The 27,561-nt window shown below is 38.7% G+C and overlaps 1 protein-coding gene across 1 annotated transcript in view; it reads right to left on the bottom strand.

Moving 5' to 3' along the window:
* LOC115837296 (probable cation-transporting ATPase 13A4) overlaps positions 1-27,561 on the bottom strand; it is a 151,393-nt gene that overhangs the window by 12,737 nt on the left and 111,095 nt on the right. The window contains exons 14-21 of the mRNA XM_030822807.1: positions 15,072-15,206; positions 12,972-13,142; positions 11,678-11,835; positions 10,565-10,753; positions 8,387-8,448; positions 3,909-4,059; positions 2,202-2,288; positions 1,821-1,974 (exon numbers count right to left, since the gene is read on the bottom strand). Coding sequence (XP_030678667.1) covers positions 1,821-1,974; positions 2,202-2,288; positions 3,909-4,059; positions 8,387-8,448; positions 10,565-10,753; positions 11,678-11,835; positions 12,972-13,142; positions 15,072-15,206 — 1,107 coding nt within the window. The remainder of the gene's footprint in view (positions 1-1,820; positions 1,975-2,201; positions 2,289-3,908; positions 4,060-8,386; positions 8,449-10,564; positions 10,754-11,677; positions 11,836-12,971; positions 13,143-15,071; positions 15,207-27,561) is intronic.

Raw genomic sequence — 27,561 nt, 5'->3', positions numbered from 1 at the left:
AACTAAAGAGCTTCTGCACAGCAAAAGAAACTGTCAACAAGTAAACATACAACCTACAGAACAGGAGAAAATTTTTGCAAACTATGCATCCAACAAAGGTCTAATATCCAGCATCTATAAGGAACTTAAAATTTACAAGAAGAAAAAAACAAACAACCTCATTAAAAAGTGGGCAAAGGATATGAATGCTTTTCAAAAGAAGACATACATGAGACCAATAGTCATGCGAAAAAAAAAAAAAGCTCAACATCACTGATCATTAAAGAAATGTAAATCAAAACCACAATGAGATACCATCTCAAACCACTCAGAATGGTGATTATTAAAAAGTCAAAGAACAGCAGATGCTGGTGAGGTTGTAGAGAGAAAGAAGTGCTTAACTGTTGGTGGGAGTGTAAATTAGTTAAACCACTGTGGAAGAAAATGCAGTGATACCTCAAAGTCCTAAAGACAGAAATACCATTCAGCCCAGAAATCCCATTACTGGGTATATAGCCAAAGACAGGTAAATCATTCTATTATAAAGCTGCACATGCATATATATGTTTATTGCAGCACTATTCACAATAGCAAAGACATGGAATCAACCTAAATACCCATCAATGGTAGACTGGATAAAGAAAATGTGGTACATATACATGATGGAATACTAGGCAGCCATAAAAAAAGAATGAGATCATGTCCTTTGCAGGGACCTGGATGGAGCTGGAGGCCATTGTCCTTAGCAAGCTAACATTGGAACATAAAACCAAACTTATCTGTGGGAGCTAAATAATGAGAACACATAGACATATGGGGGGAACAACACATACTGGGGCCCATTGGAGGGTGGAGGGTGGGAGGAGGGAGAGGATCAGGAAAAATAACTAATGGGTACTAGGCTTAATACCTGGACAGTGAATTAATCTGTACAAGAAACCCCCATGACACAAGTTTACCTACGTAACAAACCTGCACATGTACCACTGAACTTAAAATATAGGTTAAAAAAAAGAATGAAATTGAAAAAAAATCTCAAGTTCTGCTCTAAGGATTTCTGTCTAATTGAGTTACAGCCAGCAGACTAACAATGCAATCAAATGAGATCATTGCTATGCCCAGGCCATTGCGGCATGCTATGGAAAGCGTTTGGTGGTGTATATACCAGCCTGGGAGGTGGTGGTTCAGTAAAGAAGGATTCTGGGGCTGAGGGAGAATCATGAGCTTAGGCATGGAGGCATGAGAGTAAGCTGTGAAGAGTTAGTTCAGCTCAGGAAAGCACAGGATGAGGAGTGGTAAGGCCCATCTGGAAAGTTCACTGGGAGTTCAAACCTGAAAGCCTTATATATGATCCTAAAGAAATTTGAGATTATACTGGAGCCTATGAGAGCAACTAAAATAATCGCGAGGTGAAAAATCTGGTCACAGTACAGAGGGCACATCAAAGTTGGGGAGACTGGAGGCAGAGGGTCAATCCACCAACTATTGAAGTGATCAGGAATGATGCATGAGCATCAAGCTCATCAAGCATGAGCAGATGCAGTGAAGGACCATGGATTAGCAACTGATGAGACAGAGGCACTAAGGGAGAGCAAGAAATCAGAGATGACACCTAAATGGGGTGGTGGCGGGGGATGGTGGTACCATGCACCAAAATAGGAAACTGGGAAATACAGGAAATGAGAAAGACACCATTGGTTTTCGTATTGAATTTGGAATGCCAGTGAGCCACCCAATTGGTGATGACCCATAGGCAATTGAATTAATAGATCAAATGCTTTGGGGACATATTTATCTGGAGATACAGATTTGCCAGGTGTAATCCAAGTCAAGTTACAGACCTGTCTCAGGTTGGCAAAAGCTGGCCACCCTCTCTGGTGCACCTTTCATGAATGCCAGTCGGTCACCTCCCATCTCTTGGACAATGACTGTCATTCTCTGCAGTGCCGATGAGAATGGGAACTGATGCAGGATGGCGATTCCTTCCACTGGGACCTGGTTGAGGGATGGGGAAAGGAGAGGAACATGCTGATATAGCTTCTAGCTACTGGGAATTAACCACTCCTTCTGTAATCTTTATTTTAACAAATAAGGGGGAAGGTCTCACCCATTTTCACACCTGAAATTCAAAGACACATCTGTGACCTTTCAAAAACTAGGGGCCAGAAGAGAGTTTCTCTTTGAGTTTGGGTGTTGTGGGGTGAAGAGCAAGCAGGGCTTACCTGGCTGGCTGTTCTGCAGGGCTTAACTACCATGGCATGTGCTGGCACTCCCTTGATGTGGAAATCGTCCCCAGAAAAAGCCATTTCCTATTTCACAAATAGGATATTTCATTGCAGAGATTTATTTACTGTTTGCCCACTGATGCTATGCTTGAACCCTCCCCTTGAGAAAATCTTCAGACCACCTCAGTGTGTTTTCCGTGTCTCTTCCCTCAGAGGTGAACCAGATTTATTTCGCCACAGAAAAAAAAAAATGCATTGAAAATGCTGCACAACTTGAAGGGCAGACACTTTTGAATTATTCATGCAATTTATCTTGTTTTCTCTGTTGGAATGTGCTGTGTAAAGGCTCATTCTCCAATTCTGAAGAGCCTAGCTTGAGAGTCACGAGCATGAAGGGCCAGACTTCTTTTGCGTGAAGCAAGCACCTTTCTGTCATTCTTTTCCTGCACTTCACGGCTCTTCCTGCCCTTGCATGTCTGTCTAATTTGGATGGATGGTTCTCAGGGCTGGGGTAGGGCAGGGCAGAGACTGTGATATACATGGTTAATAATCAGTAATTGCTATAATAATGACCCTAAATTATAGTCAAAGGGACCTTTTACCCAAAGACAACACAGTGCTTGCTTTGTAATCATCTCATTGAGTGGCTGACAAGGTCCCAGAGAGGAAACTGCAATCCCTATTTAAAGATATGGAATCAGTAACCCAGAAAAGATGGAGGATTGGCAAAGTTATATTAGATTGCTATGAAATAATGCTCCAGGAGATTTGGAAGGGACCCTGAAGATTGTCTCTTTCAGTGGTGCTCAAAGCGTGCCACCAGAGGCGAGAGCTATATGCAGCTCAGGAGAAAGGAAGGGATTATAGCTAAGTAGTCGGGGATGCAGGTCCCTTAATCCTCATCTTTAGATCCCACCTTTTATTTCAACTGGAGTAACTCCAGCTATTTAGTCTTTAGAGTGTTTCTGGAGAATGTTTCCTTTTACGAGAAGATTCCAGATTGTTTGTCTTGTTTTGTGTTACATGGACACCACTGGTCTAATTCAACTTCATTTTATGGTCATGAGAGCCGAAGCCCCAACATGAGAGATAGCTTAATGGGATTCAGCAGTCAGTTAGAGCAGAGCCAAAACTAGAATCGGAAAAGCCAGATTCCTGAACTACACCGTTGGCTCTTCAATCTAGTTTAGAGTCTCAACAAAAGCTCTTTAGTGGTTTTCTTTTTTGTTCCTTCTAGTCTTGGAAATAAAATCAATACTAAATTAATAGAAATAAGACTTATAGTCACCATGAATCTCTGAGTTGTCCTGAGCACTGGAGACAGCAATGTTTTCTGATCCCCATATTCTGGAAAGTCTTTGAAACCAGACAATGCTCGGAGAACAGCACAGAGAGACAAGAAATAATTGCATAATAAGTACAATTATATTAATATGATCGAACCTTTAATATTTGCCAGGCATAGTGTCAAGGATTTTTTTAATGTATCATCTCATTTAATCCTCGCAATCTCATTATGTAGATGCTATTATTAGCTTCATTGTACAGATGAGGAAACCAGCCTTAGATTAGTTTGTGCTTCATTACCAAATGTACTCCACATTGGAAACCTCACCTTTTATAAAAACTAGATAGCTCTGATATTGCCTATGTTGCTCTGGCATTGAAGAAGCTTCTCAGATTCTCTGAGGAGCAGAGGCTTACCCAGGTGGTGGCTTCAAACATTTTGAGGTCCAGAGGGTCTCCCTGGATGGTCCCATCAAGAAGGATCAGAGAGTGGCAGCTGGCCATCGCCGCATACAGTGGGCCCCATGGCAAAGCCTGGCCCGAGGCAAAGCTGTGAACTTCCTGAAAGCTTCAGGAGAAAAGGAAATGGGTTTCCATTCCATCGCCTCATGCCAAAACAGAGCATCTTGGAGGTGAACAAACATCTTTATAAAAACTAATTTAATATGCTTTGTTGCATTAATAGCCACTCTCCAATCCTCTCACATTAACAGTGCTTCATTCAACCAAGTAAGTTCACTAAGCATGAGAAAGGTCTCTGAGTTGTTTCTTTTTATTTTGGATACAGGGTCTCACTCTATCACTCCGTCACCCAGGCTGGAGGAGGACGGTGGCGTGATCTCGATTCACTGCAACCTCTGTCTCCCAGGTTCTAGCGATTCTCCTGCCTCAGCCTCCTGAGCAGCTAGAATTACAGGCAGCCACCACCATGTCAGGCTAATTTTTTGTATTTTTAGCAAAGATGGGGTTTCACCATGTTGGCCAGGCTGGTCTTAAACTCCCGACCTCAGCTAACCCACCTGCGTCGGCCTCCCAAAGTGCTGAGATTACAGGCGTGAGGCACCGTGCCCGTCTAAAAACATTTTTCAAAATAACATTGCATCCCCCTCTTCCACCTTAGCCTCTTGTGTCCATATCCCAACCATTATCCCCATCATCTCATTTTAGATGAGAACATAGTCTCATCTAAAAAGCTATTAAAATACAACTCAAATGTTATATGCAGGGTTCCTTCACTAATTCAGAGTGGAGGCCATTAAGTTCGGCTTTGGCATCACAAGAAGAATGTCGTCTGCAGCTTGGTTAGTCACAGCCCCTTCTCAAATGTGCAGCACAGGCGTTGGTTCTCAAAGCAGCTTATCCTATTTGGAGGACGTCTGAACAATGGAAGCTTCATCCTACACCGGGGCAAAATCTGCTCCTGGGAACCAGTAAGTGTCCACTTGTTCCCCCTCCTCCACATGCCAACTTCTTTCAAACTTATGGATCAACTCTGCCGTCCCCCTTTACCCTCTCCCTCTGGTGTTGCACAGGAACCTCTAGCTGTTCCTCTAATAACGGTTTTATCAGGCCTCCCTCTCGCCTTCCTTATTCTTCTTTTTTGGAAAAGTTCCTATTTGCCATTGTCTGATCCTGGAGACCACATTTCAAGACAGACAATTACTTCTGATAATATGGACCCTGCATTTATTTAAAGATAACCTTAAGTTGCTGTAGCCCTTTGTTTTGAAAGCAAACATATCGCAATGTTAACTCACAATTCAGCCACATGGCTTCCTGGCTTTTGCATTCAAGCTTCCTTTTGTCACACTAAGAGTTCAAAAATGTCCTGGCTTCATATTGACCCTGTTAGTTATATTCATTATTATGTATTGAAAGAGCAACTCATCTTGGTGGTTCACCGCATACCCGATGGTATTTTAGTAAATATCTAAAAGGAAGAGACCACCAGCAGTATAGTTAACACAGAAACTTAAACTCACACTGAAAAGCAAAATACAGATCAGAAAAAAAATCTTATTTTTACTATGAGCCGTACACTGTCACTAGTCTGTAATTCTGAGTATATAATTCTGCACTCCAGAGGACAGGGCCAGACTCTGGTTAGCACAGCAAATACATAAAGCTCTCCATCATTCCTGTCTGCGCATTTTCATCTGAGTGTTTCCTCCATCATTCCCGTCCGCGCATTTTCATCTCAGTGTTTCCTCCATCATTCCCGTCCGCACATTTTCATCTGAGTGTCTCCTCCATCATTCCCGTCCGCACATTTTCATCTGAGTGTTCCTCTATCATTCCCGTCCGCGCATTTTCATCTCAGTGTTCCTCTATCATTCCCGTCCGCGCATTTTCATCTCAGTGTTCCTCTATCATTCCCGTCCGCGCATTTTCATCTCAGTGTTTCCTCCATCATTCCCGTCCGCGCATTTTCATCTCAGTGTTTCCTCCACCATTCCCGTCCGCGCATTTTCATCTCAGTGTTTCCTCCATCATTCCCGTCCGAGCATTTTCATCTCAGTGTTTCCTCTATCATTCCCGTCCGCGCATTTTCATCTCAGTGTTTCCTCCATCATTCCTGTCCGCGCATTTTCATCTCAGTGTTTCCTCTATCGTTCCTGTCCGCGCATTTTCATCTCAGTGTTTCCTCCATCATTCCTGTCCGCGCATTTTCATCTCAGTGTTTCCTCTATCGTTCCTGTCCGCGCATTTTCATCTCAGTGTTTCCTCTATCGTTCCTGTCCGTGCATTTTCATCTCAGTGTTTCCTCTATCATTCCCGTCCGCGCATTTTCATCTCAGTGTTTCCTCCATCATTCCTGTCCGCGCATTTTCATCTCAGTGTTTCCTCTATCGTTCCTGTCCGCGCATTTTCATCTGAGTGTTTCCTCTATCGTTCCTGTCCGCGCATTTTCATCTCAGTGTTTCCTCTATCATTCCTGTCCGTGCATTTTCATCTGAGTGTTTCTGGTTATCAATCCCTGATAGCCTTTAATAGTTCTTAAAGTATCTGGCACAACAATCAGGGCTTTTTGGAAAGGAAGAAATATCAGTGATGAGCTCACCTTTAACAAGAAGGTATTTAATAGCCTGTAAGTCAGGTGCTCACTTCTTACCTGGAATTAATTCTGTTTTGTTTCATTTTATTAATTAAATTTGTCATTTTTTAATTTTAAATTGTTTTAATCATTGGAATTCAACTTTGGTCGGAAGGAAGGAAGGAAGGGAGGGAGGGAGGGAGGGAGGGGAATGAATCATTTACCTAAACATTATATTAATTGTTATTACTTAAATGTAACAAGTCACTTTTAGAAACAGAAAGTTTCCAAAGTTTTAGGAATAATTTGGTGTCAATCGAATAAGAAGAACATTCAAAAGATGGAACATATTGAGTTCATTTTAGATAAGCAATTACTGTGCACCTACTATTTGTGCCTAGTACAGAGCTACAGCACTAGGGATGCAAATCTAAATAAGAACAAGACTGCTCTCAAGATGCTCACATATTTGAATAAATGTACACATATTTTGTAGAGGCTGAAACAGAAAAACACTAATGAACCATGAGACAAAGTATATATCCAAATCTATCCTCTAGGAAAAATGAAAGAACTCTAGAGTTTAACACTTTAAGAGGCTTCTTCTGTACACTAAAGTGGTTAGAAGCATGAGGAATTTTTTTAATCACTTTTTAAATCCAGGAATTAGACTTGTTTCTAGATAGCATTTTAATATGACAATTATTAAACTATGTGTAATTAACATTTTATGGATAAATTACCTGTCATAATGCAAAAGAACCACAAAGAACCTTTCATGTACAAAACGCTTTGTGATTTAAGTTATAAGTGTTAGAGGAAAAAACTTTCATTTTCAAACAAAACATAAATGTCAAGTGCATCAGAGATTTCATGTTCTGATTCCACGGGAGTTCGTAGTGAGTTGAAAAAGCGGGCAGAGACGCAAACTCAAAACATGGCCACCAGAGGCCCACAGACGAGGGCTGTGCAAATCTTTAACACACCATGCTGAAAACTGCCAAAACTGTCTTCTTGCTAGGAAAAAGGAGTTTCGGCAGGGCGCGGTGGCTCATGCCTGTAATCCCAGCAGTTCAGGAGGCCAAGGTGGGCGGATCACCTGAGGTCAGGAGTTTAAGACCAGCCTGGCCAACATGGTGAAACCCTGTCCCTACTAAAAGTAGAAAAATTAGCCAGGAATGTTGGCAGGCACCTGCAATCTCAGCTACTCGGGAGGCTGAGGGAGGAGAATTGCTTGAACCCAGGAGGCGGAGGTTGCAATGCACCAAGATCACGCCACTGCACTCCAGCCTGGGCGACAAGAGCGAAATTCCGTCTCAAAAAAAAAAAAAAAAAAGAAAGAAAGAAAAAGAAAAAAGAGTTTCCAGCATCCAGAAAGTAGAGTTCTCAAAATTAGAATACCAAGAAAAATGAGTACACTAGCTACGGTTCTACAAATGTTCCTCTTCCTGAAATTCAGGGTACAAAAGTGAGAGCAGTGTTCTTCCTCCTAGCACATCAAGAGGATTCAGCTTGAACAAAGTGTTACCTCCTTAAAGGACAGTGTCCTGGTAATGTCTAAATTACTTATACTGGGTCAACTTCATGCTGGAAGCAAATTATATTTTAGCAAGGATTTGAATGCAGTGTCAAAGCTTCATCTCCCAGACTTGTGAGTGGCATGGGACTGGGTTGGGATGGGGGGAAATGTGTGTGTTTTAGTGAGGCTTTGAAGAATTCAAGATGAGAAGTTAAAAGAAGATACTTTGGCAATCATTGTCCACCAAAGCCAAATTCCAAATGTCTCCATTAGTGATTTCAAGAGAAAACATGGAATTTTGGAAAAAGAGACACTAGAATGCATTTAGTCCAAGGTACTCACCCATTCCTATCACAGGACACGACTCCCCAGAGGTCCAAGCCATCCCTTGTTAAGGTGCCTGTCTAAACAGAAACAAATGCTCCATTTACTCTGAAGATCCAGGCAAGGTGTGGTGGCTCATGCCTGTAATCCCAGCACTACGGGAGGCTGAGGCAGGAGGATCACTCGAACTCAGGAGTTTGAGACCAGCCTGGGCAACGTAACAAAACCACCTCCCTACTTTAAAAAAAAAAAAAAAAAAAAAAAAAAAATCCAGTGGCCCCAAGTGAAGACTCCATAGTGCAGATAAATAAGGTATTTTTGTAATGAGAAAATACTTCACAAACATATTAACAAGATCAGCACTTCAAGGAGGGGCACAATGGGTAGGTCTCTGGAGTGCCCGTTGGAAGCGTTGATGAGCTTATGCCAGTTGTCTAACAAGCTGGCGCTTAATCTTTTTGAACTTTAGTGTCCTCCATAACAACAACAAAAAAAGTATCTTCCTCACAACTTCAGAGGATTGTTTTGAGGATCTAACAGTAGACTGAATGGATGGGAAAGTCCTCAATATAAAATGGGTGAGTCCTAGTTTCATAGCAGAAGTTTAAAATATGTCATTAAAATAAGGAATAGAGTGAAATTTTTACCTACAGGGCACTGTGTGTGAAAAGACTTGAAAGAAATGGTTTGCTATTTGGAAAAAAAAAAAAAAAGGTGGTGGTATTTCTCTTAGTGCAATATAATGGTTAAGAATTCGGGTTAGGTTTAAACACCAGTTGTGTGACCAGAGGAAATTAATCCCTCTAAATATAAGAGCTCTTATCTGTAACATGGTCATAATCTCAGAGAGTTGTGGTGAAGATTAAATGGGATAACATAAAGTGTTTCATTTAATATCTAGCATACAGTAAGAGCTAATAATAATCATAATTATTCATAATTATTGCTCATTTTTTATACAAATTCAGGTCACAATTATCTCTCCCACTCCTGTTTCTTTTTCCAACTCCAAGGATATAATCTCATAAATAAAATGTCCTTTCTTACATTGCTAGTTTGATCACAAAATAATATAAAAATGGTGGCAAGAGTCATGTTGACTTTCTGTTCTTGGTAGATCTTTCTGATATTCCAATAATTATAAAATACAGCCCTGAGCCCATTAATTCTCAACTATCAAAACCTTCAGTGTACTGTTGAATGAATATAGCTTCAGTTTGGGAAAATAAAAGAAGTTCTCAAAATGAATAGTAGTGATGGTTGCAGAACAGTGAGAAGGTACTTAATGCCAGTGAACAGTACACTTCAAAATGGCTAAAATAGTAAATTTCATGTTACATTTATTTTACCACATTTAAAAAGTAAATTAAAAAAAGAAGTCAACGACAGCAACAAAAGCCTTCAATAACTCTCCACTGCTTAAAATATATGTAAACAATTTCTTAGCCAGACATTCAAGGTCCACAGACAGCCTCTCCCATGACCAACCTACTGTTCTAGTCAAAACCACACTCTCATGCTTTGCTGCCTCCAGGCCTCCACCCACGCTCACCTGTTCACAGTGCCCTGAAAGGCATTCCATCTTATTCTCTCACAACTCCCACCTTCACCCCAGCATATGTGTGTGCAGACTAGATAAATACAGTAAAAAGACAGTAGAATAAGAGGCTGGTTGGGAATAACTGGCGAATAATCGAAATTTTAAGCAATAAACTACAGACGGGAAAATACAGCAAGAGTTTGATATGAGTCTCACAGTAAGGCACAGTTTAATAAACCCCTCCTTTTTATCGTTCATTAATTCAATCAATATTTAACTGCACACTAACTATATGCCAGGCAATATTCTTAGCATCAAGGATACAGCAGTGATGATAGTAAAGGGTTTAAATTTTCTTCTTTGTATGAAGGTTTTGACTGCAGAGAAACAGGATGCTATTTTAGTTGCTTTTCATAGGATATTGAAGCTGGAAGGACCCAAAAAGATTCTCCTATTTAGTACCCACTTCTCCTCTAAACCTTGGACTCTGCGAGCTCAAGAGACATATCTTTCCCAGATCATGCATCTAACCAGGGATAAAATGAAGACAGGCACCCACATTCTATGTCTCCTGCCTTGCAAGGGGGTAAAAGTAGATATACATGATGACAGCAATGATAAAAATGACGATAAGAATAAGGATGAAACATACATACCTTGTCAAAGCAGACGAGGTTTAACTGTCCACATACATTGATCCTCTGGGGACTAATGCAGAAGATGCCTCTCTTCTTCAGCCTCCTCTGGGCATAAATAATGCCTGTGGTCAGAGCAGCAGGTAGAGCAGGAGGAACCGCAATTGTGATGACGTCAAGGGCTTTCCTCACCACCTCCCCTGGAGGTTCCTGGACGACAGTCATTCTTTAATTATTACAGACAAATCTCTGATGAACAGCATATGACTCTTTGCCTTTTTTTTTTTTTTTTGAGGCGGAGTTTCGCTCTTGTCGCCCAGGCTGGAATACAGTGGTGCGATCTCGGCTCATTGCAACCTCCACCTCCTGGGTTCAAGCGATTCTCCTGCCTCAGCCTCCCGAGTAGCTGGGATTACAGGCACACGCCACCTGGCTAATTTTTGTATTTTTAGTAGAGACAGGGTTTGCCATGTTGGCCAGGCTGGTTTCGAACTCCTGACCTCAGGAGATCCACCTGCCTTGGCCTCCCAAAGTGCTGGGATTACAGACGTGAGCCACCATGCCCAGCCTTCCTTCTTTTTGTTTACTTTTTTAGGTCAAATTTCAAGAAATGATATCAGTGGGTTAAAGGCATGACCATGTTTATAGCTCTCACTATCTTTCCCCAAATAGCAATAAAAAAACCCAGGTGATTTATATTGTTACCAACAAAGAATAACGTACTAGTCTGCCATGACCTCACCAAACCTGGGTGTCTGATTTTATTTAAAATCCCTCGCTCAATACCTCTAAAAATGATACTTTATTGAAATAAATATATTCTCAGATTGAAAAGGAAGAATGGTATAAAGTATGAGGAAAAGAGAAGTACATTGATATATCAATAAATAAATTGTTTTATCTCACTATCCCATGAAACCTGTTTGTTATTATGGAACTTAGTGATCAATTGCTGCCTGGGGTCTGGAAGTCTATACGCAGGCTTCAGCGCTTGGCTTTGTTTCCCAGATTTGTAAACCACATCCTAGGTTAAGGCCAACATGTACAGTACAAAATATATACATATATATATAGAGAGAGAGAGATAGATAGATGAGTATGTGTGCATTTAATAAAACAGCAAAGACAGCTTACCCCGCTAAGCACGTAGACACACAGAGTATAGATCATCCCAATGGTGGCTGTTCCTACAAGGCATAGGAGGAACCTGATGGCATCCCTGTACAACTTAAAATTCATTGGCTTGGGGTAGAGAATGGACCTCACAAGGTCTCCCTTTGCAGTGTTGAATCCTAGAAAAACAAACACACACCCCACAAGCTCAGGATGACCAACACTACTGCTAGTGCTCTTCCAAACCTCAACACTGCCTTTGTTTTTCTCTACTGATATTTGAACAGTGTTTAAGCTCAAAGGCAATTGAAAGATAACTAGAAAAATACATAAATGCTAGAACGGAAATCTCTATCTCAGAGCCCAGTACTCTCTCTGGCCTTCCTTCCCTCTACTTCCAATTTCAATGCATCCTGGAGGTAGAAAACCCCCGTACTGGGTGCGCAGCACAGCTTTGCCAAATAGCATTTTATTTTAAGAAAATGACTCAAACCTGTGCACGCACTCGCATGTCACTTGAATTAAAATTTAGTGGTCCAGTAAATACTGATGGACTCACTTTTCTAGCACTTTGCAATGTTAAATTTTCAGTTTCTAGCCCACCCTAGGAGGAACCTGGGATTCAGGATGAGAAGCCCTGAGTTCTAGGTCCAGCTCTGTCAATCGCTGGCCGTGGTATATTTTAAGTTCATTTGAATTGTGTGGCCTCAGCCTATTCATGGACATAGTAGAAACAGTAAGCATTTCTGCTCTGCTAGTTAAATATAGTGAAAATAGTTTACATACTGCAAAGCACATACATAATAATTATTGCTATCAGTACTATCATTTTTACTAACAGGCATATGCCATAGTTCAATTGGTATTTAAAATATATGGATTTATATATATTTGATGTGTTTTGTACCTGTAGGTAAGACTTCTCCTTATCTATGGGTACAAAAAAAATGGAAAGAATGAATAAGACCTACTATTTGATAGTACAAAGGGTGACTATAGTCAATAATAACTTAATTGTATATTTTTAAATAACTTAAAATGTGTAATTGGATTGTTTGTAACTCAAAGGACAAATGCTTGAGGGAATAGATACCCAATTCTCCATGATGCGCTTATTTCACGTTGCAGGCCTGTGTCAAAACATCTCAGGTATCCCATAAGTATATATACAGCTACTACATACCCACAAAAATTAAAAATTAAAAAATATGATTATAAAGAAAAAACAGCTTCTCTTTACCTAATAAATTTAAGGCACTAGACAAACTGGGCAAAAATATACCATTAAAAATAAGAAAAAGGAGGTGATGCTAACCAGTCTGCAGTACCACGGCTCTCACGGTCCCAGAGCGAGCTGCCTTGGCCTGGATAACCTCTGTTCCACAGAAGAGGACATGCCGTTTGTAATCCGCTTCACTCTGTGTTTTCCAGGGCAGAGAGCTATCCATCTTGGGTAACGGAGTTTTGGTGACTGGAATACTTTCTCCTACAGAAAACAAGCATCTTGTTTTGTGAGGCAGGATGGCTTCCCTCATTTAAATCATGCCTGCACCCACTCATCATACAACAGACTTTTTTTTTGTGAGCCTACCATGTGGCGGAGACAACCCTAGGTATTGGGGATACAAGCATAAACATAGTTCCTACTTCTAAGAGGTCTGTAGTTTAGAATAGGAGACAGATATGTAAACTAATAACTACAATACAGTATTATAAATACTATGGGTACTGTACATCAAACACAGATGTCAAGATAGCTGGAAATAACTATTTAGGGAACTGCGAGCTGTGCAGTCAAGAATGTGGAGTGTGGAGAATAAAGGGCCGTGAGAGCTATCTAGGAGCTAACACATTGAGAACCCTAAGTGTCCACAGATATGTCTAAAGGCACTGGCGGGCTGGGCACAGTGGCTCATGCCTGTAATCCCAGCACTTTGGGAGGCCCAGGAGGGTGGATCACTTGAGGTCAGGAGTTCAAGACCAGCCTGGCCAACATCATGAAACTCCGCCTCTACTAGAAATACAAAAACTAGCCAGGCGTGGTGGTGCACACCTGTAATTCCAGCTACTTGATGGAGGCTGAGATGAGAGGATCACTTGAACCCGGGAGGCAGAGATTGCAGTGAGCCAAGATCAAGCCACTGCACTCCAACCTGGGTGACAGAGTGAGTGAGACTCTGTCTCAAAAATAAAGAAGTTTAAAGAGTCCACTGCATTTGGCAAGTGGGACTTTGGCAACTTTTACCAGTGCAGTGGGAGGGGCCTGTTGCAGAGGCTTGAAGTGCTAATACAAGGTAATGAATGAAGCCGTGAGATAACTACGGCCTGTTCTGAGGAACAAGTTTCTAAAGTCTTCTGCTGGTCTCTGCAGAGTGGTCAATAGAAAGTCGGAGTTACATTACGGTATATTAAGGCTACTTTCATTAGGAAAGTGGTACTTGGCACTGCAGAAGCCCCAGCATTACAGGATTTTGATGAATCTATGGATTTTTTAGGGAAAAGGACCTGCCTTGCCATGGTCTGCGACACATTTATTCTTTGTAAGCTAACATAGGAAGAAGGTGTGTATACTTGTCTCCATTACCTGTCTTTCTGGGCTGCCTGAGAGAAATGGATTTGATCTGAACTTGAATGGGAACCATGTTACACCAATGAGAGTGCGTTCACAGCCTCTGTGTATTCACAGCCTCTCATTTCGTCTCCGAGAAACACTTTATGATTCTTCTTTATCTTATAGCAGTGTCAGCCAAACCTCATCATTATGCTACGTGAGTGAGAAATCAAGGCAGTGTAACCTGAAGCAAGTCACCTCTCTGGACCTCAGTTGCTATGCCTGTGATATGAGATAACCTCACAGGTCCCACCCAGCTCCAGCATTGCTATTTGTAAATGAACTACAATTAGTCTAAAACACCCAGTGTGTATTTTGGAAGCAGCAGGTTTACCAAATGCTGCATCGTGACATTTTCAAGCCAGGCCAGGAAGAATTTGGATGACCCCTGTGGGTTTCAGGATGTCACTGATGATTTTCAAACCCTCCAAGTTTAAATAAAAACACATTTTATTTAAAATAAATAAACATAAAAGTTACAGACAATTCTGAAAGATCTAATGATCTCTACAATCTTTTAAGGTAAATGAGAGGGTTGTAATAATCTTTTGTTCAAGAAAGAAATACTAAACACTGAAAAACTTATTATTGTATCAAACTTAACACATAGAAAGAGCTTTAATTTGAACCCTCAGATCCATTCACAGCAGGACTAAGTAAGATTTGTGGAAACAGGAAGGTCCCATAGCAGCCAATGCTTTACAGCCAGCCATTGTCATTCAGGTAGAGGAGGAGTAGGGACCATAGCAGCGTGGAGTGTGGGCCAGCCCACAGAGGTTGTCAGCTGTGGCGATGGAACTGTACCTGTCAGCATGCCTTCATCCACCACACAGCTGCCTTCAATCAGAACGGCATCACACGGCATTAGCACTTTGTTCCCCGTCAAAATTAATAAATCTCCAGGCACCAGGACGCGTGATTCCAGCTCTTGAACTCCAGCTCAAAGTGGGAAGAGACAGAGTTGAGTCAGGTTATTTTCCCACAAAAATATAATCCAACATCTATTTAACTTGGATATCAATCAAAAAGCAACCAAGGCATTTTTTTTAGAAAAGAGAACATTCCTCAACATTGATTCAAAATTTGAAAGCAAAAAGAAAAAAATGTAACAAATTAGACTACATAAAATAAAAATCTTTGTGTGGCAAAATAATAAGTAAAAACTGATGACAAATTCAGAAACAAATTTGAAACGTACATTACAGATAAAAGGTTAATATTCCCAGCTGAGCACAGCGGCTCATGCCTATAATCCCAGCACTTTTGGAGCCCAATGCGGGAGAATCACTGGAGCCTAGGTGTTTGAGACCAACGTGGACAACACAGCGGGAGCCCCATCTTCACCAAAAAATAACAAATAAAAAACTTAGCCAGGCATGGTGACACAGACCTGTACTCCCAGCTACTCGGGAGGCTGAGGTGGGAAGACAGCTTAAATTTAAGCTCAGGAGGTCGAGACTGTAGTGAGTGATGATCGTGCCACTGCACTGCAGCCTGGGTGACAGGGCAAGACCCTGCCTCAAAAAAAAAAATCCTAATAGATAAAGAGTTCCTTTTAAAAAAAGATATCCAGCAAATAACTGTATACCAAAATTGCTAGATATTGTCACTTCACACACACACAAACACAAACACAAGTGGTGTGTTAAGTGTCTGCAAAGCTGTTCATTCTTACCCATGATAAGAGAAATGAAAGTTCTTCCCTCATTCCTGATTGCCTGCCTGCCTGCCTTTACCTCCTTTCTTCCTTATTCAGTCTTAAAGCTATTAGGGCCTGTACAAGATAGCATTCCTGCAGGGGGCTGGGTGGGGTGGGCTGGCAGCCTGCTCTGGGGTATTGGAGCCTAAGCAGGATGGAAGGGTGTTTACATGACCTGGTACAGGGTGTCAGAGCTTCAGCAGGGACAGAAGGGCCCCCATGGTGGCAGTGGCTTGCTGTGGGATGTTGGGACCCGAGCAAGGTGAAAAGGGCATTTACATAGGAGTGGGATGAGGGGCAGTGGGAGCATCAGCGGTGATGAAAGACGGGTTGCATCCAGGCAGAAATGGTACAATAAGCACAGTAGTCTCCTTTGATCTCCAGTTGAACTTTCCGTGGTTTCAATTACCTGCAGTCAACTGCAGTCAGAAAATATTAAGTGGACAATCCCAGAAATAAACAATGTATAAGTTTTCCAACTGTGCACCATTCTGAGTAGAGTGATTAAATCTAGTGCTATGCGCTCCATCCCACCCGGAACAGAATCCATGCTTTATACACTCCCTGCTGGTCAGTCACCTGGGTATTACATTGCCTGTTGCAGTACTCCTGTGTTTGTTTCAGGTTACCCATATTTTACTACTTGTGCCCCAAAGCACAAGAGTAGTAATGCTCGCAATTCAGTTATGTCAAAGAGAAGAAGCAATGTGCTTCCTTTAAGTGAAAAGGTGAACGTTCTCGACTCAAGAAAGAAAACAAAACTGTATGCTGAGGTTGCTAAGATCTACAGTAAGAATGAATCAACTATCTGTGAAGTTGTGAAGAAGGAAAAAGAAATTTGTGCTAGTTGTGCGTCGCACCTCAAACTGCAAACGTTACAACCACAGTGTGTAAGTGCTTAGATAAAATGGTAAAGGCATTAAATGTGTGGGTGGAAGACAGGAACAGAAATGTGTTCCAAATGACAGTGATCAGACTCAGTACTACCCGTGGTTTCAGGCATCTACCTGGGGTCTTGGAATGTACCTCCCGCAGATAAGAGGGGACTTCTGTAGATATAATGAGATTAATCAGCCAGGTTTCTCACTGAAGAAATGAAGTTACAAATAGAGAAAGAGATACAACTACAATAAACCCTGTGGTAGATTCCAATGAAAGATATCAATGTACTAGATAGAAATAATATAGATGTAAATATGTGTGATTATAAGAATATATAAATATGTTTGCTATTCTTCTTGTTTATACACCAACAGTAATGAGCACATCCAGACTCAAATTTTGGTTTCTAAATTCCCTTTCTCCCAGTAAAAAGGTTTCCTTAGAGAAAGGACTGAGTACAGGCTGGGCCAAGAAAAGTATAATGTAAGCTAGAACACCTTGTTGTGCCATTAAGTAAAGAAATGCTCAAAGAATGATGGGGACATATTACAAAAATATCAAAGCCAACTTTAAAGGGCTCTCACTGCCTAAATCTGTAACAATTTGAACATCAAAGTAAATAATGATAAGGAAGAACTATAACCATCAAATAAAATAGCGATTTATGAGTCCATAATGACTTAAGTAAATGAATCAATAAATAAGGAGAAGAGACAGATTTTCCTTGCAGCAAAATGGCAATTAATTAATGTAGAAGGAGAGATAACATTAGAAAAGTCATCATTTGGCAACTATCAAAGTAATAATTAATTTGGCCAAGAAACATCAATGTATACTAAAACTAGTGGGTGAAAAATTGATGAAGATGGTTTATTTATATCATCTCAAAGTGTCTCTCAACAAAATAACCATTAATTACAAAGAGGAAAAGAATAAATTTGCAATGGAGAAACCTGGCAGACACCATTTAATTAAGTAATATAAGTTAACATCACCAGTAATAGGACAAATTGCAATTATGTACCATCTGACAGGAAGCTAGTGAAAACACAGCATCATGTTGTGATATTCCAGCCAAAAATGCATAACCTGAATTTAACCATGAGGCAACATCAGAAAATTCAAACTGAAGGACATTCTATAAAATAACCAGAGTCAGAAGAGTCAAAGTCACAGAATTCAACTAAAAATTGAAGATTAAAGAGACATGGCAAACAACAGCATTGTGTAATTCTGTATCTCTTTTCTATTAGAACATTATTGAGACAACTGGCAAAACATGAACGAGGTCTGACCATTAGTTGGGAGAAATGCGTCAATATTAACTTCCTGGTTGCACAGTCCTTCGTGTAGGAAAATGTCTTTGTCTTTCAGAAATACACAGTAGAGGCTGGGCATGGTGGCTCATGCCTGTAATCCCAGCACTTTGGGAGGCTGAGGCGGGTGGATCACGAGGTCTGGAGTTTGAGACCAGCCTGGCCAACATGTTGAAACCCCGTCTCTACTAAACATACAAAAAATGAGCCGGCATGGTGGCACGTGCCTGTAGTCCCAGCTACTCGGGAGGCTGAGGCAGGAGAACTGCTTGAACCCTGGAGGCAGAGGTTGCAGTGAGCCCAGATCACGCCACTGCACTGCACTCCAGCCTGGTGACAGAGCAAGACACCGTCTCAAAAAAAAAAAAAAAAAAAAAGAAGAAAGAAAGAAATACACAGTAGACCCCATCTGTACAAAAAATACAAAAATTAGCCAGGCATGGTGGCGCACACTGGAAGCTGAGGCAGGAGGATTACTTGGGCCCAGGAGATCGAGGCTGTAGTGAGGCTATGACTGCACCATTGCACTCCAGCTGGGCAACAGAGCAAGTCCCTGTCAAGACAGAGAGAGAGAGAGAAGAAAAAAGAGAGAGAGAAAGAAGGAAGGAAGGAAGGAAGGAAGGAAGGAAGGAAGGAAGGAAGGAGAAGGAAGGAAGGAAGAAGACAGACAGACAGACAGACAGACAGACAGACAGAAAGAAAGAAAGAAAGAAAGAAAGAAAGAAAGAAAAGGAACACATGAAAGGATGTGCGGGTCACGATCATGGAGCTACATGTCGGCGACTTATTCTCAAAAAGTTCTAGAAAAAAAGTTATTTAAACTATTCTTACAACTTTTTTGTAAGTTTTAAATTACTTTCTAAAAAAGAGAGTGAGACATATGTATGAGATAACATTGCTCACCTTATGATTAGAAAAATGTGCAAAATTTCCAGCACATTCTATTGGCAAGGCTGCGAGGAATCAGTCACTGACACATTTCTGGTGCAAATGCAAACTGGCACAATCTCTATGGAGAGAAATTTTGGCAATATTTTTCTAGCAAAAGTACATAAGCACTTATTTCTTAACCTAGCAATTTTACTTCTCAGAATCTGTGCCGAAGATATACTGGCAAAAATATGAAAAGACATATGTACAAAGCTTTTTATTACAGGACTATTTGTAGTAGTAAAAAACTGAGAAATTTTTTTTCAATAGAGGATTGACTGAATAAACAATGGCTCCTCCACACAAGAGAGTACCATGCAGCTGAAATAACGAATGAGGAATATCTGTATATACTAAATGGTCCCTGGGAAACATAGTTATGTATGTAAAATATACACAGCAGGAAATACAGTTAAATATGTTTGATATACCTCTATTCATCTAGAAAACAGCAGTATAAATATATATCCTGTTTTGTATATGTAATATATAGCCATGAATATTATATATAATCTATTTATATTATTAAATGTAAGAATAAATAAAAACCAAAGTGATGATTATAGAGAGAATGAGGACATAAGTCAGAAAGCAGAGGGATAGGAACCAGACTCCCTGGAATATCTTCTGTCTTACAGATTTGACTTTCAAACCATGTAGATATTTTCTATATCTATACAAAATAATACAAATATAAATTTGAAAAGCTAACACTAAAATCTAAAGCAAAAGGAGCAAAATAAACCTGTCAAGTTGCTGGCATAACCAACAGAAAACTATTTTGAGTGACTTTAATGAACAATGTATAATTTGACTGTACATTTCTAATGGGATGTTACAAACGGGAAAAAAAAGAATTCTAAAAACATCTTAAATTGTTTTTAGGAATTATATTAATGCTGAGTGCATTGGTTTGTCACTCTGAGGTTATTATATACAATGGGGTAAAGCAAAAGAGTAATCTCTTCCTGTCATTGAGAATCAGAACTTTGAGTATAGAGAGAAGAGAAACACAAGTACAATGAATAAAGTAAAGTAAAAAGCCCATAGTTCTAAACTTGAATTGGAAATTATAAGGTCAGTATAACTATGAATTCTAAACTTGAATTGAATAATGCATTTTATCTTAAAAAATTATTTCCTAAGTATGTTTTCTAAAACCACCTAGAAACAATGACTAACACCATTAAAATGAGTGAGTACTTGCAACATTCTTATTGAGGTTTATAAGCACTGTATCTGGTACTGCTACTTCACCGTCCATTTTTATGTATGGAGATGGCTTCTTTCTTTAAACCTCATAAGCCACACTCTGCTAGCTTCAGACTTTTCTTCTGTAGTTTTCTTACCTCTCTCAGCCTTCGTAGAATTAAAGAGTTAGGGCCTCACTCTGGATTAGGCTTTGTCTTACAGAAATATGACTGGTTTGAGCTTCTATTCAGACCACTACAACTTTCTCCACATCCACAATAAGGTTGCTTCGCTTTTAATCATTTGTGTGTTCACTTTTGGAGCAGTGCTTTTAATTTCCTTCAAAAACTTTTCCTTTGCATTCACAACCTGGCTAACTGGTGCAAGAGTCCCAGCTTTCAGTGTATCTCAGCTTTCAACATGTCTTCCTCACTCAGCTTAATCATTTCTAGCTTTATTTGAAAATCAGAAACATGTAACTCTTCCTTTTGCTAGAACACTTAGAAACCAGGGTAGGGTTATTTATTGATCTAATTTTAATACTGTTGGGTCACAGGGAGTAGGGAGGCCTGAGGAAAGAGAGAGAGAGAGATGGGAATGGCCAGTTGGTGAACGTCTAACACCGATTAAGTTTGCTATCTTACATGAGCGTGGTTCATAGTGCCCCAAAACAATTATCATAGTAATATCAAATATCACTGATCACAGATTGCCATAACAGATATAATCACAATGAAAAAGTGTGAAGTATTTCCAGAGTTACCAACACGTGACACAGAGATATGAAGACAGCACACACTTTTAGAAAAATGGCACGGATAGACTTCTCAATGTAGGCCTGTCAGAAATCTTCAGTTGGAAAAAAAATGCAGTATCTTTGAAGCACAATAAAGCAAGCGTCAATAAAACAAAGCGTGCTTGTATATGTATCATAAGTATGTCTACACACGTACTTGATTCTATTGAGGAAATTTGAACATTGCCTGTATAACTATTTTAAAATTATGAGGTTTTAAAAGATGTGATAAAGGAATTAAAAAGACTCTTTATATTTTAGAGCTATATGCTGAAATATTTTCAAATAAAATATAATATCTGGGATAGTTCCAAAATAATCTAGGGTGGAGAGTTAATAGAACAGATGAAAAAAAAGATTCAGTAAGTTGATAATTATTTAATCTGTGTGACAGGTACGTGAGGTTTTATTATAGTATTCTCTCTACAGTTGTATATGTTCAAAGTGTTTTATCATAAAAAGTATGGATAAAAAATGACCAATTATATTTTTAAAAGGTAAAAATTCACTTCCAACCAAGAAAGAATAAAAAGGACCAGAATTATCTTCCCACTGGAAACAATCATATAAAATATATGAAACAATGGGTTTTAGACAAAAGAGATGGGAAACAAATAAAGGTGTTCTACATTTGCCATGCTTACTGTCTTTAAAGAGTTTCCAAGCCACTATGCAGAGAAGGGAAACCAGACCAAGTCCAGATGACTACTGAGTTCAGAATACAAAGATGAGCATCGATGGAGATCTTGGGAGCTTGAGTTCATAGAGCAGAGTGCTGGGGAGGTAACTGTCCAGGGGAGAGCCATGAAGATCTGCTGAGGGTCTCTCCTTAGTGTGAAGCAAACTACTGATCAGCACGTTTACATGATGGAACTACTAGCAAATGAACAACTGAACATTTACATTTTAAAATATCATTTACAATAGCATTAAAAATATGAATTACTTAAAAATAAATCTGAGAAAAAAATATGTAAGACCCACACACTGAAAACTGCAAAACACTGCCAAAGAAATCAAAGACCTAAACAAATGAAGCAGTGTTATATTCATAGAGCAAAAGATTGAAATATGTTACTATGTCAATTTTCCATAAATGTATCTATAGGTTCAACATAATCCCAATAAAAGTCCCAACATTTTTTATGCCTACATCAAAAAGTCTGGTAGAGCACAAATAGACAATCTAAGGTTACACCTCAAGGAACTAGAGAAACAAGAATAAACCATACCCAAACTCAGCAGAAGAAAATAAATAACCAAGATCAGAGCAGAACTAAATGCAATTGAAACAAAAAAAAAGCCCACAACAGATAAATTAAACAAAAAGCTGGTTATTTGAAAAGATAAATAAAATTGATGGACCATTAGTGAGATTAACCAAGAAAAGAAGACAGAAGATCCAAATAAGCTCAATTAGAAACAAAACGGGAGATATTACAACTGATAACACAGAAACACAAAAGATCATTCAAGGATACTATGAACATCTTTATGCAAATAAACTGGAAAATCTAGAGGAGATGGATAAATTCCTGGAACTATACAACCCTCCTTGGTTAAACCAGGAAAAATGTGAACAGACCAATAACAAGCAGCAAGATTAAAATGGTATTTAAAAAGTTATCAAGAAAAAAAAAGTCCAGGACCAGACGGATTCACAGCTCAATTCTATCAGACATTCAAAGAAAAATTGGTATCAATTCTATTGACACTATTCCACAGGATAGAGAAAGAGGAAATCCTCCCTAAATCATTTTTTGAAGCCAGTATCACCCTAATACCAAAACCAGGGAAGGAAATAACAAAAAAAGAAAACTACAGATCAATGTCCCTGATGAACATAGATGCAAAAATCCTCAACAAAATACTAGCTAACTGAATCCAGCAGCATATCAAAAAGATAATCCACCATGATCAAATGGGTTTTATACCAAGAATGCAGGGATGATTTAACATCCACAAGTCAATAAATGTGATACACCACATAAAGAAAAAAAAAGAAAATTGAAAACAAAATCACATGATCATCTCAATAGATGCAGAAAAAGCATTTGACAAATTCCAGCATCCCTTTATTATTAAAACCCTCAGCAAAATTGGCATAGAAGGGACATAACTTAAGGTAATAAAAGCCACCTATGACAAATCCACAGGTAACATTATACTGAATGGGGAAAAGTTGAAAGCATTTCCCCTGAGAACGGGAATAAGACAAGGATGCCCACATTCACCACTTCTATTCAACATAATATTGGAAGTTCTAGCCAGAACAATCAGACAAGAGAAGGAAATAAAGGGCATCCAAATCAGTAAAGAGGAAGTCAAACTGTTGCTGTTCACCGAAGATACGATAGTATACCAAGAAAACCCTAAAGGCTCATCCAAAAAGCTCCTAGAACTGGTTAATGAATTCAGCAAAGTTTCAGGATACAAAATTAATGTATACAAATCAGTAGTTCTGCTATACACCAACAGTGACCAAGCTGAGAAAAAAAGTCAAGAACGCAACCCCTTTTATAATAGCTGCAAAATACAATAAAATACTTAGAAATACGCCTAAACAAAGAGGTGAATGACCTCTATAAGGAAAACTACAAAACACTGCTGAAAGAAATTCTAAATGATACAAACAAATGGAAATATGTCCCATGCTCATGGATGGGTAGAATCAATATTGTAAAAATGACCATACTGCCAAAATCAATCTACAAATTCAATGCAATTCCCATGAAAATACCATCATCATTCTTCACAGAACTAGAAAAAATAATCCTAAAATTCATATGGAACCAAAAATGAGTCTGCATAGGCAAAGCAAGACAAAGCAAAAAGAACAAATCTGGAGGCATCACATTACCCAACTTCAAACTATACTATAAGACCAGTCAACAAAACAGCATGGTACTAGTATAAAAATGGGGATATAGACCAATGGAACACAATAGGGAACTTAGAAATAAAGCCAAACACTTACAGCCAACTGATATTTGACAAAGTGAACAAAAGCAACAAGTGGGGAAAGGTCACCCTAGTCAACAAATGGTGCTGGGATAACTGGCAAGCCACATGTACAGAATGAAACTGAATCCTCTTCTCTCACCTTATACAAAAATCAACTCAAGATGGATCAAAGGCTTAAATCTAAGACTTGAAACCATAAAAATCCTAGAAGATAGCATTGGAAAAACTCTTCTAGACATTGGCTTAGCTAAATACTTCATAACAAGAACCCAAAAGCAAATGCAAATAAATAAATAAATAAAGATAAATGCATGATACTTAATTACTTACTTAAACTGAAAAGCTTCTGCACAGCAAAAGAAATAACCAGCAGAATAAACAGAACATCCACAGAGTGGGAGAAAATCTTTGCAATCTATACTTCTGTTGAAGGACTAATACCCAGAATCTACGAGGAACTCAAACAAATCAGCAAGAAAAAAACAAACAATGCCATCAAAAATTGGGCTAAGAACATGAATAGACAACTCTTGAAAGAAGATATAAAGATGGCCAAGAAATATATGAAAAAGTGCTCAACATCATTAATGATCAGGGAAATGCAAATCAAACCCACAATGTGATATCACCTTACTCCTGCAAGAACGGCCATAATCAAAAAATCAAAAAATAATAGATGTTCACGAGGATGTGGTGAAAAGGAACACTTTTACACTGTTGGTGGGAATGTAAACTAGTAAAACTGCTATGGAAAACAGTATGGAGATTCCTTAAAGAACTAAAAGTAAATCTATCATTTGATCCAGCAATTCCACTCCTGAGTATCTACCCAGAGGAAAATAAGTCATTATATGAAAAAGATACTTGCACGTGCATGTCTAGAGCAGCATAATTTGTAACTGCAAAAATATGGAACAAGCCCAAATGCCCATCAATCTATGAGTGGATAAAGAAAATGTGGCATATATGTAACATGGAATACCATACAGACATAAAAAATGAAATAATGGCATTTGCAGCAACCTGGATGAAATTGGAGACTATTATTCTAAGTGAAGTAACTCAGGAATGGAAAACTAAACATCGCATGTTCTCACTCATAAGTGGGAGCTAAGCTATGAGGACGCAAAGGCATAAGAATGACACAATGCACTTTGGGGATTCAGGGGAAAGGGTGGAAGGTGAGTGAAGGATAAAAGAGTACACACTGGGTACAGTGTACACTGCTCAGGTGATGGATGCACCAAAATCTCAGAAATCACCATGAAATAACTTATTTATATACCAAAATAAATAAATTTTTAACCAGAAAAAAATTATATCATATTCCCCTTAAAAATATTGTATTTCCTTTAATTGGTTGGTCACATCACTAGAGCATGTTTTGAACTTTATATTCTACATATGTATATACTATAAACAAGCCTGAAATAGATGCCAAAAAGAGTTATAATACAAAAATACACACATATTTCCACAATTTAGAATACACTTACCAGTTTCAGTAATTGCATAACCTGTATCACTGCACTTATGGCTAAACACTGGTAACCCAGCCAGGTGTAGAGCATTTTTGTGTTTTTCAGAATGTATTACAAATTATTATTTTTTAAAAAAGAGCTACATTTTAAGTGTGTGCAGATGTGAATTTTGGCTTACAGAACTGTTTTTAATATTCATCTATGGTATTTTCTTGGCAAAGAAAATCGACATTTGTTCCCACTGCATGACTTTAATAGACAGATCAGTAGACATCTTAGGAATACTCTAAGGAAGCAACCCCAGGTTATGGAAAATATCTCATAAAACATTGGCATCTTTGAGTCTTATTTGTGACAATTGTATACATTATTGTACATTTCATATTAGTACTGAATGAGGAATTCTAACAGATTTTTAAATGAACTTCTAAAGATTTACAAACTTAAGCCTGTATTTCTATAAATTATTGTAATTCTAAAGAAATACCAGCATTTTTTAAAGAAATCGACAGGTTGAGTTCAAAAGTCATGTGGAAACCCAAAGGGTTCAATAGTGTCAAAATAACTCTCAAAAAGAAGAGCAAAGCCGTAGGACTAACATTACCCTATTTAAAGACTTATTATAAAGCAACATTCTATGGCATTAATATAAAAAAGCAAATAGGTTAATAAAATTGGGTAGGAAATCAAGAAATAGATCCACCCACAAGTGAACAATTGATTTTTGACAAAAGGTGAAAAGTCAATTCAGTGGAGAAAAGATAATCTTTTCAACAAATGGTATTGGAACATTTGGGTATCTGTTTGCAAAAAATGACCCTCAATCCAAAAAAAGAACAAAAATTCAAAATGTAATATAGAACTACATGTAAAACCCAAAACTCTGAAAGACAACACAGAAAATCATGGTGACCTTAACAAAAATATCTTAGAAATTACATCAAAAGCATGATCCACAAAAGAAAACATTGATAAACTCGACTTTAACAAAAATAAAAACGTCTGCTCTTTGATAAACACTGTAAAGAGAATGGGGAGGTAAGTCATAGACTGAGAGAAAATATTTGCAAATCATTTATCTGATAAAGGACTTGTATCCATAATGTAGAATAAATTCTCAATTTTAATAATAAAAATAATCTAATAAACAACAGATTTGAACAAATACTTCACCAAAAAAGATATATGAGCAGCAAATAAGCATTTGAAAAGATGTTCAATGCCATTAGTCATTAGGGAAACACAAATTAAAACAATGATGAGATACTACCACACACTAAAGTGGCCAAAATTAAAATGACTAACCATACCAAGTGTTGTCAAGAATGTGGAGCACCTGGAACTCTCATACACTGCTGCTGTAAAACGGTGTCACCACTTTGGACAAAAGATTGGCAGTTTCTTAAAATGTTAAATATCTATCTAGTACATGACCCAGCTGTTCTATAGCTAGGTATTTTCCCGTAAGAAATGAAAGAGCATGTCTATACACGGCTTGTACCTAAATGATCATAGCACCATTACTTGGAATAGCCAAAGACTGGAACCCAAATATGCATCAACAGGTGAATGGATGAACAAACTAGTATGTCCATACACTGAGATAGCCTCAGAAATAAAAGGAATCAATGATTGATACACTTAAAAAATGGATAAATCCCCAAATAACTACAAACTTTGATCCCCCCCAAAATCACCAAAAATATATTATAAAAGACCCAAAGAATACATACTGTAAAATATCATTTATGTATAATATTGAGCCTGGAAATGAATCTACAGTGACAGAAAGCTGATAAATGATTGCCTGAGGGACGGGGGAGGTGGGAGGAAGCAGGAGAGAAAAAAACTAGAAAAGGAAAAAGGCAACTTTTGGGAGTGATGAATGGTCATTATCTTGAGGATTATGATAGTTTCATGGGAATATACATATGCCAAACTTATCAAATTCTACACTATAAATATGTTAAGTTTACCAAATGTTAATTCCACCCCAATAAAGTAGTTTTTTGTTTGTTTGTTTGTTTTGTTTTGT

Source organism: Nomascus leucogenys, chromosome 11 (genome assembly GCF_006542625.1).
Source record: "Nomascus leucogenys isolate Asia chromosome 11, Asia_NLE_v1, whole genome shotgun sequence".
Taxonomy (NCBI): domain Eukaryota; kingdom Metazoa; phylum Chordata; class Mammalia; order Primates; family Hylobatidae; genus Nomascus; species Nomascus leucogenys.
This window is presented reverse-complemented; position numbering and strand designations above follow the sequence as displayed.